Raw genomic sequence first — 18,179 nt, 5'->3', positions numbered from 1 at the left:
GCTGAATCGTATCAGATGCAGACTGCCCTGTTTTTCCATCTAATTCACTTATCACCAGAAAGACCTGCACTTCAAGTCAGCAACAGCAGCAGCTGACAACACAGCAATTACTACTTGAGTCAGCATTGGGGTAAACATTAAGCAGCTTGTTTTATTAAAATAAAGTCTTGTATTCTCATATCTGCACTTTGTGCCACAAACCTATTACAAAAAAATCACCTGGATTAGGAAGGAGCAGGAAGTGGCTGTGGAAACAGCTTTACTCATCCTTAATGATCTTTGTGTACATCAATGACACCTGAGTGGTAATAATGAATCTCTCTTATAAAACAAAACAAAACCAATAAATAAAAACAAACCCCAAAGAAAATAAACCCCCCCAAAAAACAATATCCCAAGTAACCTGCAAGGACATAAGACACAAGACTTCCACCTATAGCTGCTGTTCCTGAGTGTCTAGATCCTGGTTAAAAGCAGTGCTGATATCCACCCCTTCTCCACAAACACTTCAGTTGACTCCTGCTCAGCCCCACCTTTCCATATGGAAGGATCTCCCACTTTCCCCTGAGACCCCTCAGGGGACTCTCTGCCCTCTCTTTCCCAGGCTCCCCCTTGGCACCCCTTTCCCTCTCTGCCCTCTGCCTCCCTCGATGCCAGGAGTCCAAAGAAACTACACCTCAACTTCTGCCCAGGTTTTCTTTCCTGCAGACAGCACATCTCCTCCTGCTGACAATTCATTTGCTCTTTTATCTTCCTCAGACCTAAATTTCCCTCTTCTTTTATTCTGGGTAACAGTGTCTTTAAAAAATTGGATCCTAACATGCCTGAATTTTCCCATTTTCACTTTGTTTCCCCACCTCCTTCATACCTCATCCAAAGCATGTTTAACATTTTCTTACTCAGGAGCTTTTTCTGCAAGATGTAAGATGTCAAACACCACAAGTTTAGTCAGTAAGTGAAACTCATTGAAATGACTGTGCAAAGCTGTGGAACATTTACATGGAAATTACTTTATTCAAAATAAAAATACATTGAAGCGAAGTAATTTTAGAAGCAAAGATATTTTCAGCATTCAGAAACAGTCACCCACTTATCTGAACATACATTTTTCAACAAGGCATTTGAGATGCATCCTCTGCTAAAAAAGGGAGAGGGGGAGGATACATTTACAAAAACAAACCAAACCTGCTACCACTCCTTACAGTTTACCAAAGATGGCAACACACTTTGAAAACCACAGATTTTGCTGTTTTTATGTTATTGTTTAGCTACTTTTATGGTATCCTGTGAAAATTTCAGTGCACCTGGAAGGTATGAAAGGCAGGTTTTTATTGTCATTTCCAACAGCATCATGTATTCTAGCACACCTTGAAGTGGTTGGAACCTCTCACCGGTAATTTTAGCTTGTTGCACATTGCAGCATTTGATTACAGGTACCACCAAAAAACACATTCTCCAAGCAGTATTTGCAGAAGGCTAATTTTCAAAGGACAGTTTTCAAAGGTGACATTTTAAACTAAACTCAGCAGGCAAAACAAGCACAAGTATGTACAGTTTCACATAGCAGATTATGTGAATTGCATCTTCTTCAAAATCTGTAAAAAAATACTAAAGTGCTTTTCAAATGTGTCCTCATTGATTAAAAGGACAGGTATTTTGTACAAGTGATCAGTTGCACACCAACATCATTATGTTGTTTAAAGAGGCATTTCAACAGAAAGATAAATATTATCAGCACTTAATTTTAGCTTCTCAATTAAGCATAATTTTAGGATTTCCAGAGAAAAATCCGAACTCTACAGAATCTATATATTCATTGGAAAACACAAAATTAAATTAAATAAAGTGCTTAATTCACCAGTACTGTCAAGTTTTAGAGCAAGTTCACTGGTACCAAACTCAACTTTTTATTGTACTAAGTTTTCAAAAACAACAACAACAAAAAAAAACAAACAAAAAAACCCTAATCCACAAGCCTACATAGTCCAAAGTCAACCTAATTAAGAACTGAAAGTTTTCACACAAACAGTGGGATACCTGACCAACCAAATACATAATCCAGAAATTAAGGCACTCTGTTATTCAAAACAGGTAACAGAAAACCTTAATTTAAATGCAAAATAACTATCTTACAGTCTTTGTTAGGCACTACCTGGCTTTTAAAACTTCAAGGTTAAAAGTGACAAAACCAGACATTAATTTAAAGCTGAAAAGTGGTCTCTTCTTTTACAATTTAGGTTTCATTTCTGCTATGGAATACCCAATTCTAAATTACATTAAAATTCAATTCCAGTCTTGTAAACTTGACATTAGGAGGGCTCTGGGTATTCACTAGATTTCCAGTGAGGAGGAAAAAATCTTTAGAAGAGTATATAAGAACTTAATTAATGTGATATGAAATTCTGATAGATAAAAAGCAGTGTAAAGAGATTGAAGAACGATTAAGAACAACTATTTAAAGGTTAGTTGTTACATATTCCCCCAAAAGATCACTTTCCATGTTTGAAATACAAGCCAAGACAGAATGCCCTGTTCTGAAACAATTAGCGTGAGGTTTCCTTGGCAGCTGCTCTGACAGTGGTTAACAGCACTAAGATTCTGCATGTGAAAAGAGTAAGTTACTGATACACTAAAACTGTATGAACTACAGATATTTTTACTCTATATGGAAAATAACAAAGAGAGAGCCATTATATTCAAACCTCAACTTTGACAGCTTTCTCCTGCTCCATGTGTAAGGCTTCACCTGTACCACTCTAGTGATGCCATATTTGAAGACTCCAGTTCCCAAAGCCAGAGGTTGTGGCAGTACTGTCCACAGTGCCTGTGGATGAAAAACCTGAGTGCCAGCTTCAACTTCAGGACTACACATGCAGTGTTTTCCCCAGTGAGCAGCTGCTGGTCCCGTCCAGCCTGCAGCCACTGCTGCCATGAGGGAAACAATGAATGTCAAGAGTCAGCACAGATGTCTTGAATATGTTTGGCACCAGAGAGAAGAGAGTTCTGCTGTTTCTTGTCAGAGAATTCTACTCTCATTTGTTTTCTGAGATAAAACATCTGCATCCAGATGCTGCACCTTCATTTCATGTGGAGAATAGGGCATACTTAAGGATTCATTTGGCCTCAAATCCTGGGTTTTCAGACTTGGTACCTGGTTTTTTTTAGTGAGCCCTGAATCTCAAGGATGTTTGGATCCAATCTACTACACCTACAAGTTACTTGCAAAAAAGAATCCTCCAAGATTAAAGGTAATGTCATTAGGTAATTTCCAAAAAGTATACATAATTGTTTAAGCTCAGTTACAATATTTCTTTTCACAGAAAATGCTAAAAATTTCTCATTCATTAATACTTTTAATATTACATTATGTGCTTCACTCCTTTGGTAAATGAAATGTTTATGTGCTACTTTCACAATCTCTTACAATTACTATTTGTCAGAACAGTAACAAATGTTTTGGACCATTCTCCCATAATCAACATTTGACAAACTGACAGTAATAGACAAAGGTTAAGCCCACCAAGTTTTAGTATCAACTTTAAAACTATGCTGTCAGTTTATTAGTGGAATGCAACAACAGACAAAAAACAAAAATCTCTTTCCACAAGTCTAAATGGATCATTCTCACTGACTAGGAAAACCTATGCAATTGTTGTTTTGTTTTGTTTTTTTTTCTGGAAAGAAAGTAACAAAATAAGCTGGAAATAATAAAAAGGAAAGAGCTGTATTTTAAAACTGATATATTTCTTTGCTTAATCTTTTTTTCATGCTGTATCACTTCTTCAAAGCTATTATGTCGAATGGACATGGAGCTAAAGTCAGACCAAACCTTCCCTCCATGGATGGTTTTGCAGCATTTTCAGGGTACATAAAGGTAAAACTTTGCATAAGACTTGAAAAAATCAAGAAGAGCTCCATTTTTGCCAACTGCTCTCCCATGCACACACGTTTACCTAAAGAACAGTTAGAAGAGAAGTGTTACTGGCCTTATACAGTTGACCTATTTGTAAAAACATATGTAATTCCTGTACTAACATAGTCCAAAAAAGGCTCAAACTACCATTAATCTATGAACTCCAAAGCTCTGAGCTCCTGTATTTGAGTCTAAGCCTTTCTCATCTGTACTAGCTCATATTAACAACATTTATATCCACAGCAAAAGTATTATCAAAGGACAATTCATAACTTCTCTCTGGTGACTGGCTATTTAGAAACTCAAACCATTTCTCAAGCTACCAACTGTGATACTAAATCTACTTCTATAATTGGTCTTATGTGCAACACTAACATCTCTCACCCCCAAGGCCCTACACTTGAAACACCACCACCCACCCACCCAGCCAGCTAATGACTCCATGTGGATTATCTTACCCATTCCAAAAGGAATGAATGAGTCTTTCTTTATTAGATGGCCATTTTCATCCAGAAATCTTGATGGTTGAAATTCATCTGGTTTCTCCCAAATATTAGGATCTCTGTGTACTGACCACAGGTTGGGCACAATCACACTCCCCTTAGGAATAGTATATCCCTGGAGCACTTTGATAAAAGAAGAGAAGAGATGTGACAAGTTGCTAGAAGGAAACATGGGAAAAATGCCAGTAAAAAGACAACAAGAGGATGTGGCAAAAATTTGTATGGATCCCTAGCTGTGGGCTGCAAATGTAGCAAAAGCTGAAGGCAAAGATGATCTCTGCTACCCTGATTGAGTCAGAATCACACAAGCCTGAGCAGCTGGAAAGACACCAAGCTACAACAACAGCTTCTGCAGAGAGAAGGAAACAGCAATTATCAGAAATGCACTCTGCAGCACCCCAACGCTGTGACCCAGTTTTCTCCTGCTCCTGTGCTGTCACAGAGTCCCACCAAAGTCAAAGCACAGATTTTGAACTGTTGTGACACACGGGTTTTGAAATGACTAGTCTCATTTCAGCTTGTTGCACCTCACTGTCCTGCAAATCAAAACATTTTAAAAAACAGATCAATTCAGTAATAGGTTTAAAAGCCAAGCATTGCTCTCTCACACTAACTTTGGCCAGTGCTCAGCTATGTTTATGAAAACACATTGATGAGTTGGAAGAGGTATTTCTTAATATTTTCTGCACATATGGAGGTCAATGGTATAAGCCTTTAGCAAACCAATTAATGATGTTTTCAGACCTCTGTGTCAGAATGACAAAAACAGCTCTGCTGTTTCAGGTACAAAGGTGGAGTCTAAGCTGCCAACCATGACTAAATACATAAGTGAATACAAGCTGACCTCCAGAGAAGAAATCACTGGAGATTAGAAAAACTGCTGAATGTCAGGTCAGACATGCTGTTTACATTGAGAACTATGTCAAGGCCTCCTGTTCCCTAGAAGGGGCATTTTAGATATTTGTTTAACAGGTCTAATACGTAAATGAGGTTTTTGTACATTATCACTGTATGTCCTATTAGATCTTCATCCTCAGAGAAATGCTGTAGTAGCAAGTCTCTAGAAATGCTTACCAGCAGTTTCTGAGGCCATTCGAGGAATAGAAAGGGGAACAACTGCAGTCATCCTCTGCACTTCCATAATGGTTGCCTCTGTGAAGGGCATTTGAGCCTTGTGAGCAAGAGAGGGAACTTTGTCATGTCCTAGAACTGCTTCGATTTCTGCATGAACTTTCTCTATTCAAAAGGAGCAAGAAAAATAAAGAAGTCAAAAGACATAATATGTGAGAAGACATCATCTCAATTTCATCTGACCACGCTTGCTTCACTGTTTACATAGATTTCTCAAAAATTACTTCAAGATGTGATTCCTAGCTGAAACAGCTAAGCCAACATTAGCCTTAGGAACAGACTCAGCTAAGAAGAAAATGACCAAGCACAATCTCGACAACAGTCAAGAGTAAAGCTACTGAGATGACAGACATACACTTCAGTATTGGAAAAGTACAGGAAAAGTCCTGTTGCTACTCCAAATGTATTTGTAATCTTACTGTAGGAGTTTAATGATACAGTCATTTGAATGATGGAAACATCAGGTTTCTGCAATTGAAAACTTAAACGCCTGAGCATGAAGGGATGGGAAAATTTCTCATGAAGCTGCTTCAGATACTTCATTCTGGAGCAGGAATTCTGGTTCTGTTTCTGCAAGCACTCCAGCCATTTAACTCATTCTTGACATTTCCTACTTCCTGTTCACAGAACCTAAACTCAGCTATTTCCCATTTCCCCCAGAGGCAGCAGCAGATGCTCCTTTCCCACACAGCCCTTCTGCAAAGTCAAAAAAAAGAAAAGTCATGAGCTTATCTACTTTCTCATTCATGGGAGGCAAAAAATATCAAATTATTTCCTTGCCCCTTTCATTTCACTGAAGGTTTATCATACAAGAATTCTCTTCATGGAAGTTTCCAAGATTCAGGATTTGCTTCACCTAAGTACATACAGGATGATGTGCCTCTTCTTGCAAGTAACTTGCAATCTGGCTACACCACAAAAGCCAATCTTGAAAGAGGAGACCTCAAAACTAACCTTTAATCAAAAATAATAAAAATCAGTTTTCATTTTTCCCCTTTATATCCTACGTACTTTGTGGTTGTTCTGCTTACCTTTTCCAACCAGGCTGCTGATACTGCTGACAGTTTTTGCTCTTTTCTCTCCTTAGCACTGATACAAGATTAAATAAAAGCTCAATGCAAAAAAGCTGTCCCAGTTTCCCCAAGCAGCATCACCAAGTGCTGCCTGAACTGTATCTAACGAGCCACTGCTGCCACCTACTGGGTTTGCCCCAGAAGAGGAGCATTAAAAAATACAAAAAACAGCAAGAGATGTGCTGAAGGGGTGGCTCCCCAGGACCTTCTTAGTGGGGGTTTGCTACTTCTATTAGGGACATATCATAGCCCTATATTCAGGCATGCACGTCCACAATAATCTAAACAAATAAATAAAGCTTTCAATATATAAAACAAATTTAAAAATTAAGGAGACTGTCTCACACCAAAAGTCACACCAGTGCTTTATCCTGAACAACTCATTTGTTCAGTTTCTAAAAATAAGAGGAACTATACAGAGAGAAGCCAAACTGCTGCTCACACTACCAGCTGCAAAATGTAAACTCCAGCAGTCTCTGCAATAGCATGTTATTTGAACCACCACTTTTGATATTTTTAAGAATGTCACAGATCTTCAGAAGTCAAGGACCAAAACAAAGTCAGGGAACAGAACAAACTAAATACTTCCCATGGCTTCACCATATTGTCTATCCACATCATTCTCCATTTCCGTGTAAAAAGCAAAACTGTTTTCCAAAGAGAAAAATCCTTTTTTTCCCCCTCTGATAGCCCTTAGTTTGCCTTTCCATGTCTGCAAGCAACTTTTGCTACTTCTAAAAGATACACAATTCAGATATTTTCTCTAGGGAGCAAAGATATTTAAGGGAAATGTATTACCAGGAACAAAAATAAAAAAGGGGGGCCTATACATAACTCCAAGGCAATCAGGATATAAGGAATGGAATACTAAAAGTGACAGTCTGGACTACTGAGCATATTTAGATTACTTGACAAGAGCCACAGTGTATGGGGAAATCAGAGAGAGGTAATAAAACTGTTAGAAATCAGCAGAAAAGTGAAAATTGACTAGCACATATACATACAGTACCAGGCAGAAGGAAAAAAGTTAAAAAAAATGAACTCTTCTGGATTCCATTTGTGTAATTTAGAATATATCTAATCCATGTAACTGCATATCAAGACAAGTGTGATGTTGTGTGATAAAACACAACATTAAAAACAGAAGAATAAAACACAATAAAAGTTTACTTTACATTTGTCCCCAGTGAACTCTTTCTCCCATGTACTGAACTGGTGCCCGATTTTGCAATCTTTGGCCAACAGTCTGGTTGACTTTGTGCAATAAACTATGGCCTTGACATATTTAAAGAGATTTTTCCAAACAGAACCAATTCGGGGTAGATGAGGCAACTACCGGTCATGACCCACTTAGTTTTGAAAAATTCCAAAACCAGAGATTCTGTTAACTCTCAGGGCAAATCTGTGTCACTCCTCTGCCATGTTCACAGGGCAATTTCTTTTCCTAGTGTCTGATCAGAATTTTCTTGTAGGTTGTTTTCACTGCTTCCCTTCCCTTCACTGCACACCTCAGGGATAAGTCTTCCCCTCAGTCATCATTCCCTAACACTGAACAAGCCAAATTTGTTCTGCCCCTGTTCTGTGGTCAGGTGCTCCATCAGCAATTCACCCAACTGCCCTGAGCACTCAAGACTGATGGGGAGAGGGCCTCTAATGACACTGGCAGTTGGTGCTGTGCATTTCTGCAAGTCCAGTTTGCTTAAGCTGTCTCTGATCTGATCTTCCTCTACAGCAGGTAGTGTTCCAATTCCCCAGACTCTGCTGCCAGGCTCAAGAACCTCCCTGCTCAGGGAGCTATAAGAGTAGACCTTAGTGCTATGGTCTTCACATGCCTTATGTCAATCTTATGTTATTTCTATATGCCTGGAATGTCACGACTGACAAAGGTTTTCAAACATGCTAAAGCTCCCTCGAATTGCTTGGGAAAGATGAAGTTGTGGCAAGACAGAAGAAATTCACAGATTAAAGGGCATATATAGCAGTAGCTCAGAAATCATCATAGAACAGCAGGATAGAAGATGCCTGATTACATACCAGCCTTTCAAATCATACATACAACAAAAACCACTGGCACTCCAAATGATTTCTTCACTGTTGCTGATTGCTCCTGTTTCTGAGCATCCATCTGGAGCTTTACAGTCTGGAATAAATCACCTAGAATAAAAATAATCTCACCTTGGACTTCAGGGTAAAGAGACATGTAGAGTAGGCACCACAGCAACGTGTTGGAAGTAGTATCTGTGCCCGCAATGAAGAGATCCCCAATGATGAAAAACAGGTAATCGTCATTAAAGCTGCTCTCCTTGTTGTTCTTCTCTTCTTCCGCATGGATGAAGTACATGTCAATGAAGTCCCTAGGATTCGCTGCATCCAGCGTGTCCCTGTGCTGGGCAATTATCTTCTTGAGAAAAGCAGTGATGTCCAGCTCTGTTTGCCGAAGCTCCCGGAAAGGCCCGAAGGGAAGGTAGTAGAGCCAAGGGCAGATGTTGACCAGGATCATGTAGCTGTTCACGCTCAGCTCCAGGGCACGGGCCATGTTCTTCAGCATCGTCTTGAACTCGTCATCCTCGTAGTTGAAACGCTTGCCAAAGGCCATGGAGCAGATCACATTGGACACTGCGTTGCGAATGATTGGGAAGGGATTAAATGAATCCTGTCCATGCTTCAGCATTTCCTCCTTTATAAAGTTCAGCTCCTCAATGATTTTAGGCTCTAAGCTGTGTCTCCCTACTCCAAAATGACGCAGTGTTGACAGAGAGAACTTCCTCTGCTGCTTCCAGACAGGGCCATAAGGTGCAAAAATAACACCTGGAAGAAAAAGGGAGAGACTGAAACCAAAATGCCCAGTTTTCAATTAGAAATACTTAGACATGCCTGCAACCCAAGAGCCAGAAGACAAGGAAATGATACACAGCAAATCTCTCCCAGGCACCTGTCTAGGAGCTAAAGGAAAAACACACAGTTCTTATAGCTTTTGGAAATCCTGTCCCTCTTGCTCCTCATCACTGAAATGAATATTCAAGTTACATCACTAGTTTCATTAGATTTTGCAAGACATAAATAGATGGAGAAGAGGAAACAGTTAGCCTTTTCTTCCCAGCGTTCTGAAACATGATCTTCCTCAGCAAGGCATAACAGAAGACATTAAAACATCAACTGATCTGCATTTTTTCGCCTTCGTGTTATACAAACTTCTCAATACTTTTTGCAAGTGTGTCTATTACAAGCGAGCTTTATCTTTAAGTTATAATAAAAATACAGGATACTCACACTGCAAGAAAACTAGGAGGGTGAAGACAGGTTCAGAGACACTTGGCAAAACCCTGCTTGATTTGCATCTCCACAGTTTTGATGCCCTTAGGCACTTGTTCTGCATGATTGTGTCATTATGAAACACAAATTAAATCTCTATTACTCACTTTCAAACAGAAACATCTCTTAGGCTGAACTAAAAGACCACACCAAAGATACCACAGGGTAACAAATACACAACCTGTGATTTCTAATGTACTCCATGGTTAACCTGAGAAAGTTTAGTCATCAAACATGACCTAGTTCTGCATTTGTTCTTCTAGTAAAATGATACCAGTTTTTATTATTTTTTTTCTGGAAACAAAAAGCTACTTTGTAAAAGGAACATCAATTTTTCTGTCAACTGCAAACCTTAACATTGAATTTAAAAGGAGAAATGGCCATAAGAAAATAGAAGTAGTACATAAGTACTAGAAGATGCACCATGTTTCAATACTTAACATTACTTACATTTCTATTATAAATTAATGTTCCTAGCCCTTAATGCTAAAAGAATACAAACACATGACCTAGCCTCAAATGTCCTAAACAAGAACATTTGGAAGAGTCAGGACAAGCTCAGAATCAGCTGAATTTCATCTTCTCTGCATAAAGACATTCCTCAGGCAATCTATACAAATGCCTACTTCCTGGCACTTCAAAAATAGAACTAAAAACTTTCCAGATTTCCTCTTTCAACTGTTTCCTGTTAGTACTGGAGTCTCAAGTAGGTTAAGTGAAAAAACAGAGGAGTATCGGGGGCTGAATTTGGCCAAGAACCAACTTGGGTTTCCAGCGTTTGTGGCTGGGTTGTGAAAGAAACATTAATTTCTTGGAACAAAACAAAGTTATCACTATTTCTACCCCACAACAAATCTCTCCAAAACAGGCTATGCACCCACAATCTCTTCCCTTTTTTTTTGTTGTTAGGAAAATTAGTTTTAGGATCCAAATACTTTCATAAAAGAAAACAAACCTATTGTCTTGAATGTAAAAGAGACTCGCCTAGGGCCACAGAAAAGCTAACAGCAACAACACACCTCCTCACACCCAGTGAGCCTCTCCAGCAGTCCTGCAGAGAGCATGGGTGTCCCCAAACCCCTAACTGCTGCAGAATACTAATAACTGATTTGTAAATTGGGAAAGAATGACATAGGAGACAGATCATGGAAGAAGAGCATAAAGATAGAACAACAGAGGTAAGAGAAGATAGAAAACTCTCAACTGCATCCTTACCAAGCTACAATATGGAATAGCTCTTTGCTGATTTCAAAGAAAATCTGCCTGCCCTAAAAAGCCAAGTTACTCAGCACAGACATCTCTATACTTAAAAAAAAACCTCCACCAACAAAAACAACCTCCCCTGCAAACAAATTAAAGCAAAATAAATAACAACAACAAAAACCTGAAAGACATACAATAATAAATTCTGAAATAATAATAATCAGGACTTCATGCTCACTATAGAGGTCTAATTTCTATGAAGTGATAATGAAACCCTTTCAATACAACTAACAAACACAGAACTTTGAGAGTTCATTTTATTCCTCCTTTTTTACATGAAAAAAATTGAATCCTCACAACAAGCAAGTTCTGGCAAAGGCTTACATCCTCTTCTCTATTCCACCCCCCCCCCCCCCCATTTTTTACTGCTAGCTCTTGTGCTGCTACAGTACTGAGAACACTGACAAACACAGCAGTCATGACATTCGATAACATTCAAATTCTGTATTGTCAGAAGTCCACCTGTGGATATGAACAGGGCAGGGCTACAAAGGCAGACAAACACTCAGACTCCATGAACCCTGCAGATTCAGTCTTTGCTACCCCTCATAGCTATAGAATACAAAAACATAAAATACTAAAATTAGACCACAGAAATGTCTTGTTTCTCCCCAGTCTACTATTCCCCTTTCTGCAGACATACATGATGATCAATTAAGAATTAAGAATTGACTACTACCTTCTCCCTTAAGCTCTTATAACACTTTCTATCCAGCCAAGAAGGCCTCCCTCACTTGTTAATCAAGTTGCTGAAATGTACTACTTGCCGTTTCTGATACTTCTACCTGCTCTTCCCCTGGCACAATTATTTTATTTGCATCTTACATGTAATAGAGCCACAGAGCTGAGATAACCCCCTCTTTCTTCCATACCATACCTGGCAGAGCTGCTCAGGATAAAGAGAAAACTACACCAGCAAATGTAGCTTACAAGAAAACAGCTCTGTAAGTTCATACCACAATAGCTCACTTACAGAACAAAGGAGCCCAAAGAACCCAAGGACATGCAGGAACCCAAAATGGACAGTAAACCTCCCAGAGCTGTAGTACCCAAACTGTGAGTGGCAGATCTGAAGTTACCATCATCCTGCCTTTACTGTTTCCTTTCCTAGTAAATACTAACACAACTGCTGCTGTCCTGACCTGCAGCAACATCTTACCCACAAACTCCTGAAATTATCTCCCAAACCAATCTTAAGAGGCCTCCAGTTTGAGAGCTGTAACCCATCTACCTCCCCCATGAACCATACACGAAAAAAGCAACACCCGTTGCAAAAACGCAGCATCACAGAGGCTCAGTCATCTCTTCATGCCAACACTAAACCCAAGCCAGCATCTGTGATTTCCACTGGCATTTGGAGAGCCAGCTTGCAGGGGGCAGTGGCCCCACTGCCCATATTCACCAACTTCTCCCTTTGTGCACCCAGAACACACCACCCCTGTTGTTCACTCTACAATTCTCCTACATCTGTGGCAATCCAGCATGCTGCTAATGTGAGCACTATGGAGCAGCTGGGGATGTTTGATGGACCACTGGGCAGCCCTGATGCTGCCTGATGAGCACACCTATGGAGACCTCCCAGATAAAACAAAATCTAGAGCAACACAACATCCCTGGCCCAGATAAAACCAAACCTGGAGCAACACAACGTCCCTGCCATGACGCGACATAGGCACCGTCCCTGGGCTTAGCTGAAGCCTGCTCTGGCCATGGACAACAGGCTCCTGGTACCTCCAGCTCTCCTGGAGCACCACTGGTGAAAGCTGCCAACTGCCCAGGCTACTCTTTGCTTCACCATATTCAAAAATGTCTGACAGAAGAAAGAAACATTTGAAACTCATGGCATTCAAGGAAAAAGAAATCTACCATGAGCCTGAACATGAGGCATTTACAGCACTGCTAAAATTATCTAACTCCTCTTCCCCTTTCCTCCTCCAGTTCTTGCTGAAGTACTGTACCTAAAAATACTCATGCATGATAACAAGGTGCCAGTAAGATCTGTCTTGGAACAATATTATTAAATCAACACAATACATAGTTTATTTTTTTATTCTTTAAACTGATTGCAGCAATAGTACCTGATAGTATTTTAATAAACATGATCTAGGTCCCTTTCTTCTTCTCTTTGCTAGAGCAATTCTGGTATAGAAAAAAAAAAATAGAAAAAATATAAATGTTTCATGCACTTAAAAACCAGATTCCCCTAGCCTTGGAAAAAATAAAAAAGCTAAGTTTCACAACAAGCTAGCACACTAACAAGCCTTCTGGGGCACACCTCCTAAACTGAAAAAGGGTAAATATATCTCCATAAACACTGAAATCAGTAATGACCTAAAACCTAAACATGAAGAAATTCTACCTGCAGTATTACCAGCATGTGTTTAAACTCTTCATGCCTTTTTCCTGCAAAAGCTAGTAACTCTCCTTTGGACTCTTAAAAAAAAAAAAAAAAAAAAAAAAAGACAACCAAATCCAAATATGCTCAGGAAGTTCTGACAAGCAGAATAACACATTTGGAAATATCTCAGCAACAGCAGCTTGCACGCAGGCAGCGTGAACTGTGCAGCCACAGGACTCCACAGAAGCCTGATCTCCGGGGGAACTGGGGGAGTGCTCAATTTCATACCAGTGCCCAAGTACTCGAAATTTCTTGCCCTCACACAGCCAAAATCAGAAAGCCCCCAGGTGACAGGCCAGCTGTGCCTTAAATCCTGCACAAATGCCAGGCCCAGAAACAATAAGGCTGGAAAAGATCTCTGATGTTGATTCCAGCCTATGGCCGAGCACCACCTTGTCAATGGGACCATGGCGCTGAGTGCCACATCCAGCCTTTCCATAAATACCTCCAGGGACGGTAATTCCACCATCTCCCTGTGCAGTGCATTCCACTGCCAAACCACCCTTTCTGTGAAGAAATTCCTCCTCATGCCCAACCTAAACTTCCCTTGGCCGTTTCCTCTTGTCCTGTCCCTTATCACCCGGGACACAGGGGCAATAAGACCCACGCCCGCGGCTACAAGCCCTTTTCAGGCAGCTGTAAAGAGAGAGATAAGGTCTCCCCCGAGGCTCCTCTTCTTCTCCAAACCGCTCAGCTAGCTCAGCAGCTCCTCAGCCCCTCTCCAGCACACAGAGCTAAAGGGATCAGGCACTCCTGTCTCCCAGAGATGCTCTGCGGTGCACGCACCGCAACCTCGCCGGGATGCTGCACCTCTCCAGGCGAGCTCTGAGGGGGAAGCAGGGCGAGGGACAAAAAGCAGGTAAATAATTCAGTCCACAATCCGTGGGAGTTAATTATGAATTCCAGCAGAGCAGCCACGATCCCGAGCAGCTGCAAGCATCACGCTGGCCTCGCCGGGCGTGCGGCAGCTCCCCGAGCGGGACTGGGGTGTCCCCGGGCGCTTACCCTTGTGATGGGTGATCATGAGGACGATGGGCACGGAGGGCCGGTCGCTGAACACCTCCGCCTTCTGCACCAGCGCCTCCCGCACCGCCTCGAAGGTGTTGAGGACGATGAATGGGCGGCTGCCCACGAAGAGCCGGAAGACGCTGCCGTACATCTTGGTGAGGCCGGTGAGGAAGACGTGGGGCGAGAAGGCAGGGGAGAGCCGGTCGCCCTTCACATCCACCGCCCACCTGCGCAGCAGCGGAGGCGGCAGAAGGGCGAAGGCGAAGTTGCCCACGAGCGGCCAGGGCGCGGGGCCCGGCGGCAGCCCCGACAGCAGCCGCGGCCGCCGCAGCAGCCAGTAGCAGCCGAGCCAGCACAGGGCCACCAGCAGCAGCTCGGTGGCCGTGGGCGGCCGCAGCAGCCATGTCCAAGCTTCCGTGCTGGGGCCCGCCATGGCCGCGGGCAGCGGCAGCGCAGGGCTGGCCGCGCTCGGGCGCGTAGCGGTTTAAGATGGCGGGGGCGGGCGGGGGCGAGGCCGGCCGGGCCCTGACCCCGGCCCGCCGGGCTGTGGGCGGGAGCGGGGCCGGGCCGACACCGCCCCGCACCCGGCAGGGCGCTCAGAGACACGGGTTGTAGAGGATTAAGCGCAAACCCGCATGTCCTGCTCCGGTAAGAAAAAACAACACTACCAACAAAAAGTGAGCGCTCCTCTCCGCCCCCCACAGGACTTGCTTCCAAACGGTCCTTGCGCAAATACCTCTTTTTTTTTTTTATTTTCAGCGGTTTAGAAGGGAAGGAAATACAGATGACCCTTTTCCCCCGTTCCCTAACACAAAAAGACGGCAGTGCGAGGCAATACACCGAAATTTTCTGTTTCCAGAGCCAAGGACGAACCTAGAACCCCGGCCTAGCTCTAGGCTCCCTGCTTGGCAAATACAGAACAGCTCAGAGAGGCTTCGAAGAGGGGCACTTAAATTTTAAAGGAAAAAACGTGGAGCCCTCCTCAAATACAAATAGTGATAAAAACCCCCAAACACACACAAAAAACCCCCAAAACACTCCTAAATACCCCCGTCCCCCCAAACCCCCCCAAAAGTGGTTTTGAGGGCAACTTCCCCCTCTCTCTAGTGCACACCTTAGTGCGCTTTTTCAAGCTGATCAGCAATATAAAATGTAAACCCCAGAGAGTTAGACTTTGAAAAATGCCACAGTCTGGTCTTCACAATAATTTGCTGAAGCATCAGTGGGTTTAGCAAGTGTTCTTGATATCCCCTCATTGACAAAAGTGTTTTGCCCGCAGTGCTCCTTCTTTAAAGTGATCCCCTAAAAATAAACCATGCATAGAATAAAGGGTGCTTATCCATTAAAACAGGTGTTTTTAAACAGACTAATTTTTTAAACACCTGAACATTCAGTAAAGATAGTGACAAGTTGCTCATAAAAGAGTGGCTGAATTGTATTAAAAAGGTTTTATTGCAATTATACAGAAGTTACAGTAATTTCAGAAATACATAAAGCTTTAAATGGTCAAGGTCAGTTTTCCTCTGAGCAATTAAGGCAACTGTCTCTTTTAACCTAAACAGCAAGTGGACAGTTTACCAGCCACGGACTAAACAAAAGAGAGAAACTAAGAACAGATTTAAATGGTAGAAACAGAATGCAGCTTTTATTTTGTCCACATTTGGCAGAAATTCAGCAGCTTATTACAATGTATACCAATAAAATGCATCTATTAGAAAAAATACATAAAAACAGGTGAAAATTTAGCTGAACTAAAGATATTTTAAATCTGAGTCTTCAGAAAAATTTAAGTTCTATAGTGTGAAAATAAAAAACTAAAGTATTCAGCACAGCTGAAACACGACTGTTTTTGCCTGTTTTCTTTGTACAAGAGTAATCTAGCCTCACTTCCTTCTCTAGTCTAGTCAAGAAGCTGAAGTAGATTTAAAAAATGCCTTCCTTCCCTATGTAGGCAGTTGAAAGATTGGTTTCAATGGCATATGGCCAATTCTAGTGTGTCCAGAGATTAAACTGCACATTAATTTTGATAAAAATGAAATTAATTTCAAAATTTTAAGTGATAAAATGTAACTTTTGCTCTAACATACCAGTACATAAGTGGATGTTTCAAGTTAAAATAATATCTGTTGCAACATTAAAATCAGTTTCTCCAATTTGAATTGGAACTAAATAGCATTTTTCAAGCATGAAATTAACAGCACAACATATCCAAGTACTTTACTAATATTCTGCAAACCCCAAATAACTACATATGCAAGTTTTAGCAGTATAGCACTTTCCATGGAAATCCTTCTTCAGTCCTAGCATCAGTGTAATAAAAACCACACCCCCTTTATTTCTGCACTTAAGAAAAAACCATTCTTCAAACTCCTTTACCTCTATCTGAGGAATGAAAGCATTTGGTGACTCCATTTTAACAGGTCAAAAAATAGCTCCGCATAACAAGCAAACAAAAATCTCCACCAGAGTAAAGACTATCATGAAAACAAGCATTAAAAATAGAATAGTGCAAAGGAACTAATTTTTCCTTAAAGATAACCAAGTTACAGAGTTAAGGCCCAAGCAGAAGCATTGGAAGTTTAATTAACACAGTAAACCCTTAAACAACATAATATTCTTCTCCCAAACTTTATCTTTGAATCCTATCAATGCTTAGGACTGTTGACCAGCTGTTCTCTGCAGCTGCTCACTTAGCACCCATTCTCTTCAAGTATGGGCTGTGGTTTTATATGCTTTATTTGAGCTTGCAGGCAACTTTTGGATTTTTACTTTCACAGGCACTTTATTCATAAAAAAACCCCACACTCCTTGTCAAAAGCACATTGAAAATATTTGAAAGTTCTGAGTTACACTAGTGCACTGAACATGTTTCTGTAACACAGCAACTAAAGCTAAAAAAACCCACTTTTGGTCAAGTGCATGTCACATGCTTACAAAGGTAATGTTTTTGCAGGGCATTGAAACATGCAGCCATTTGCTTATCAATATTTTCACAAATATTGCACTTCTTTGTAAATAAAAAAACACAGTCCATTTTCTCTGAAGCATCTAGTAATTTATGTAGGAGGGTTATATCCCAATGTGGCTTAGAACTAAGATGGGTGACTTTGTTCAATCTTTGGCTTTTCCAAGTGTCCTACTATTAAAGCAGGCACTGACAGAAGTAGGAAGACAATCCAGACTATTGTTACTAGACTATCCACCTTCACACAACAAAAACCCCACCCAGTGCTGGTCTTATCCTAGATGGTACACTTGTTTCTGCTTTGAATTAAGTTACTCTAAACATGGAATATTCTTTGCACTGACACAGAAGTTCCATCAAATAGATCTTAGAGAAGCCGTTGTACTTCTTGAAGCACTAGGTGGAAGTGATTTAAGAGAATTTATTCTAGTATATGAAGAACAGCAACTTAGGGTACAACCACTTCAGAGCAGAGGAGTGTGCTGCAGTGCCACCAGTGCACCTGGACATGGCATCTGCTCTGCACGTTCCCGTGTCTGACTGAAGAAGTAAGGGCAGCATGCTCACTGAAGAGCTGACTGCAGCAGGACTGCCATACCTGTCACAGGCACCT

General features: G+C 41.2%; 1 protein-coding gene across 1 annotated transcript; it reads right to left on the bottom strand.

The window, feature by feature from the left end:
- Positions 1–987: 987 nt before the first annotated feature.
- Positions 988–15,243, bottom strand: LOC130252143 (cytochrome P450 2U1). Its single transcript, XM_056489397.1, has 5 exons — positions 14,599–15,243; positions 8,796–9,428; positions 5,491–5,652; positions 4,372–4,539; positions 988–3,953 (listed from the first exon to the last, which is right to left on the bottom strand). The coding sequence occupies exons 1-5, from the start codon at positions 15,032–15,034 to the stop codon at positions 3,775–3,777; spliced, it is 1,578 nt and encodes a 525-aa protein (XP_056345372.1). The 5' UTR covers positions 15,035–15,243; the 3' UTR covers positions 988–3,774.
- Positions 15,244–18,179: the final 2,936 nt, after the last annotated feature.

This window comes from Oenanthe melanoleuca, chromosome 4 (assembly GCF_029582105.1).
Source record: "Oenanthe melanoleuca isolate GR-GAL-2019-014 chromosome 4, OMel1.0, whole genome shotgun sequence".
In the NCBI taxonomy this organism is placed as follows: Eukaryota; Metazoa; Chordata; class Aves; order Passeriformes; family Muscicapidae; genus Oenanthe; species Oenanthe melanoleuca.
The sequence above is the reverse complement of the archived record's forward strand: the minus strand, read 5'-3'. Positions and strand labels throughout refer to the sequence as shown.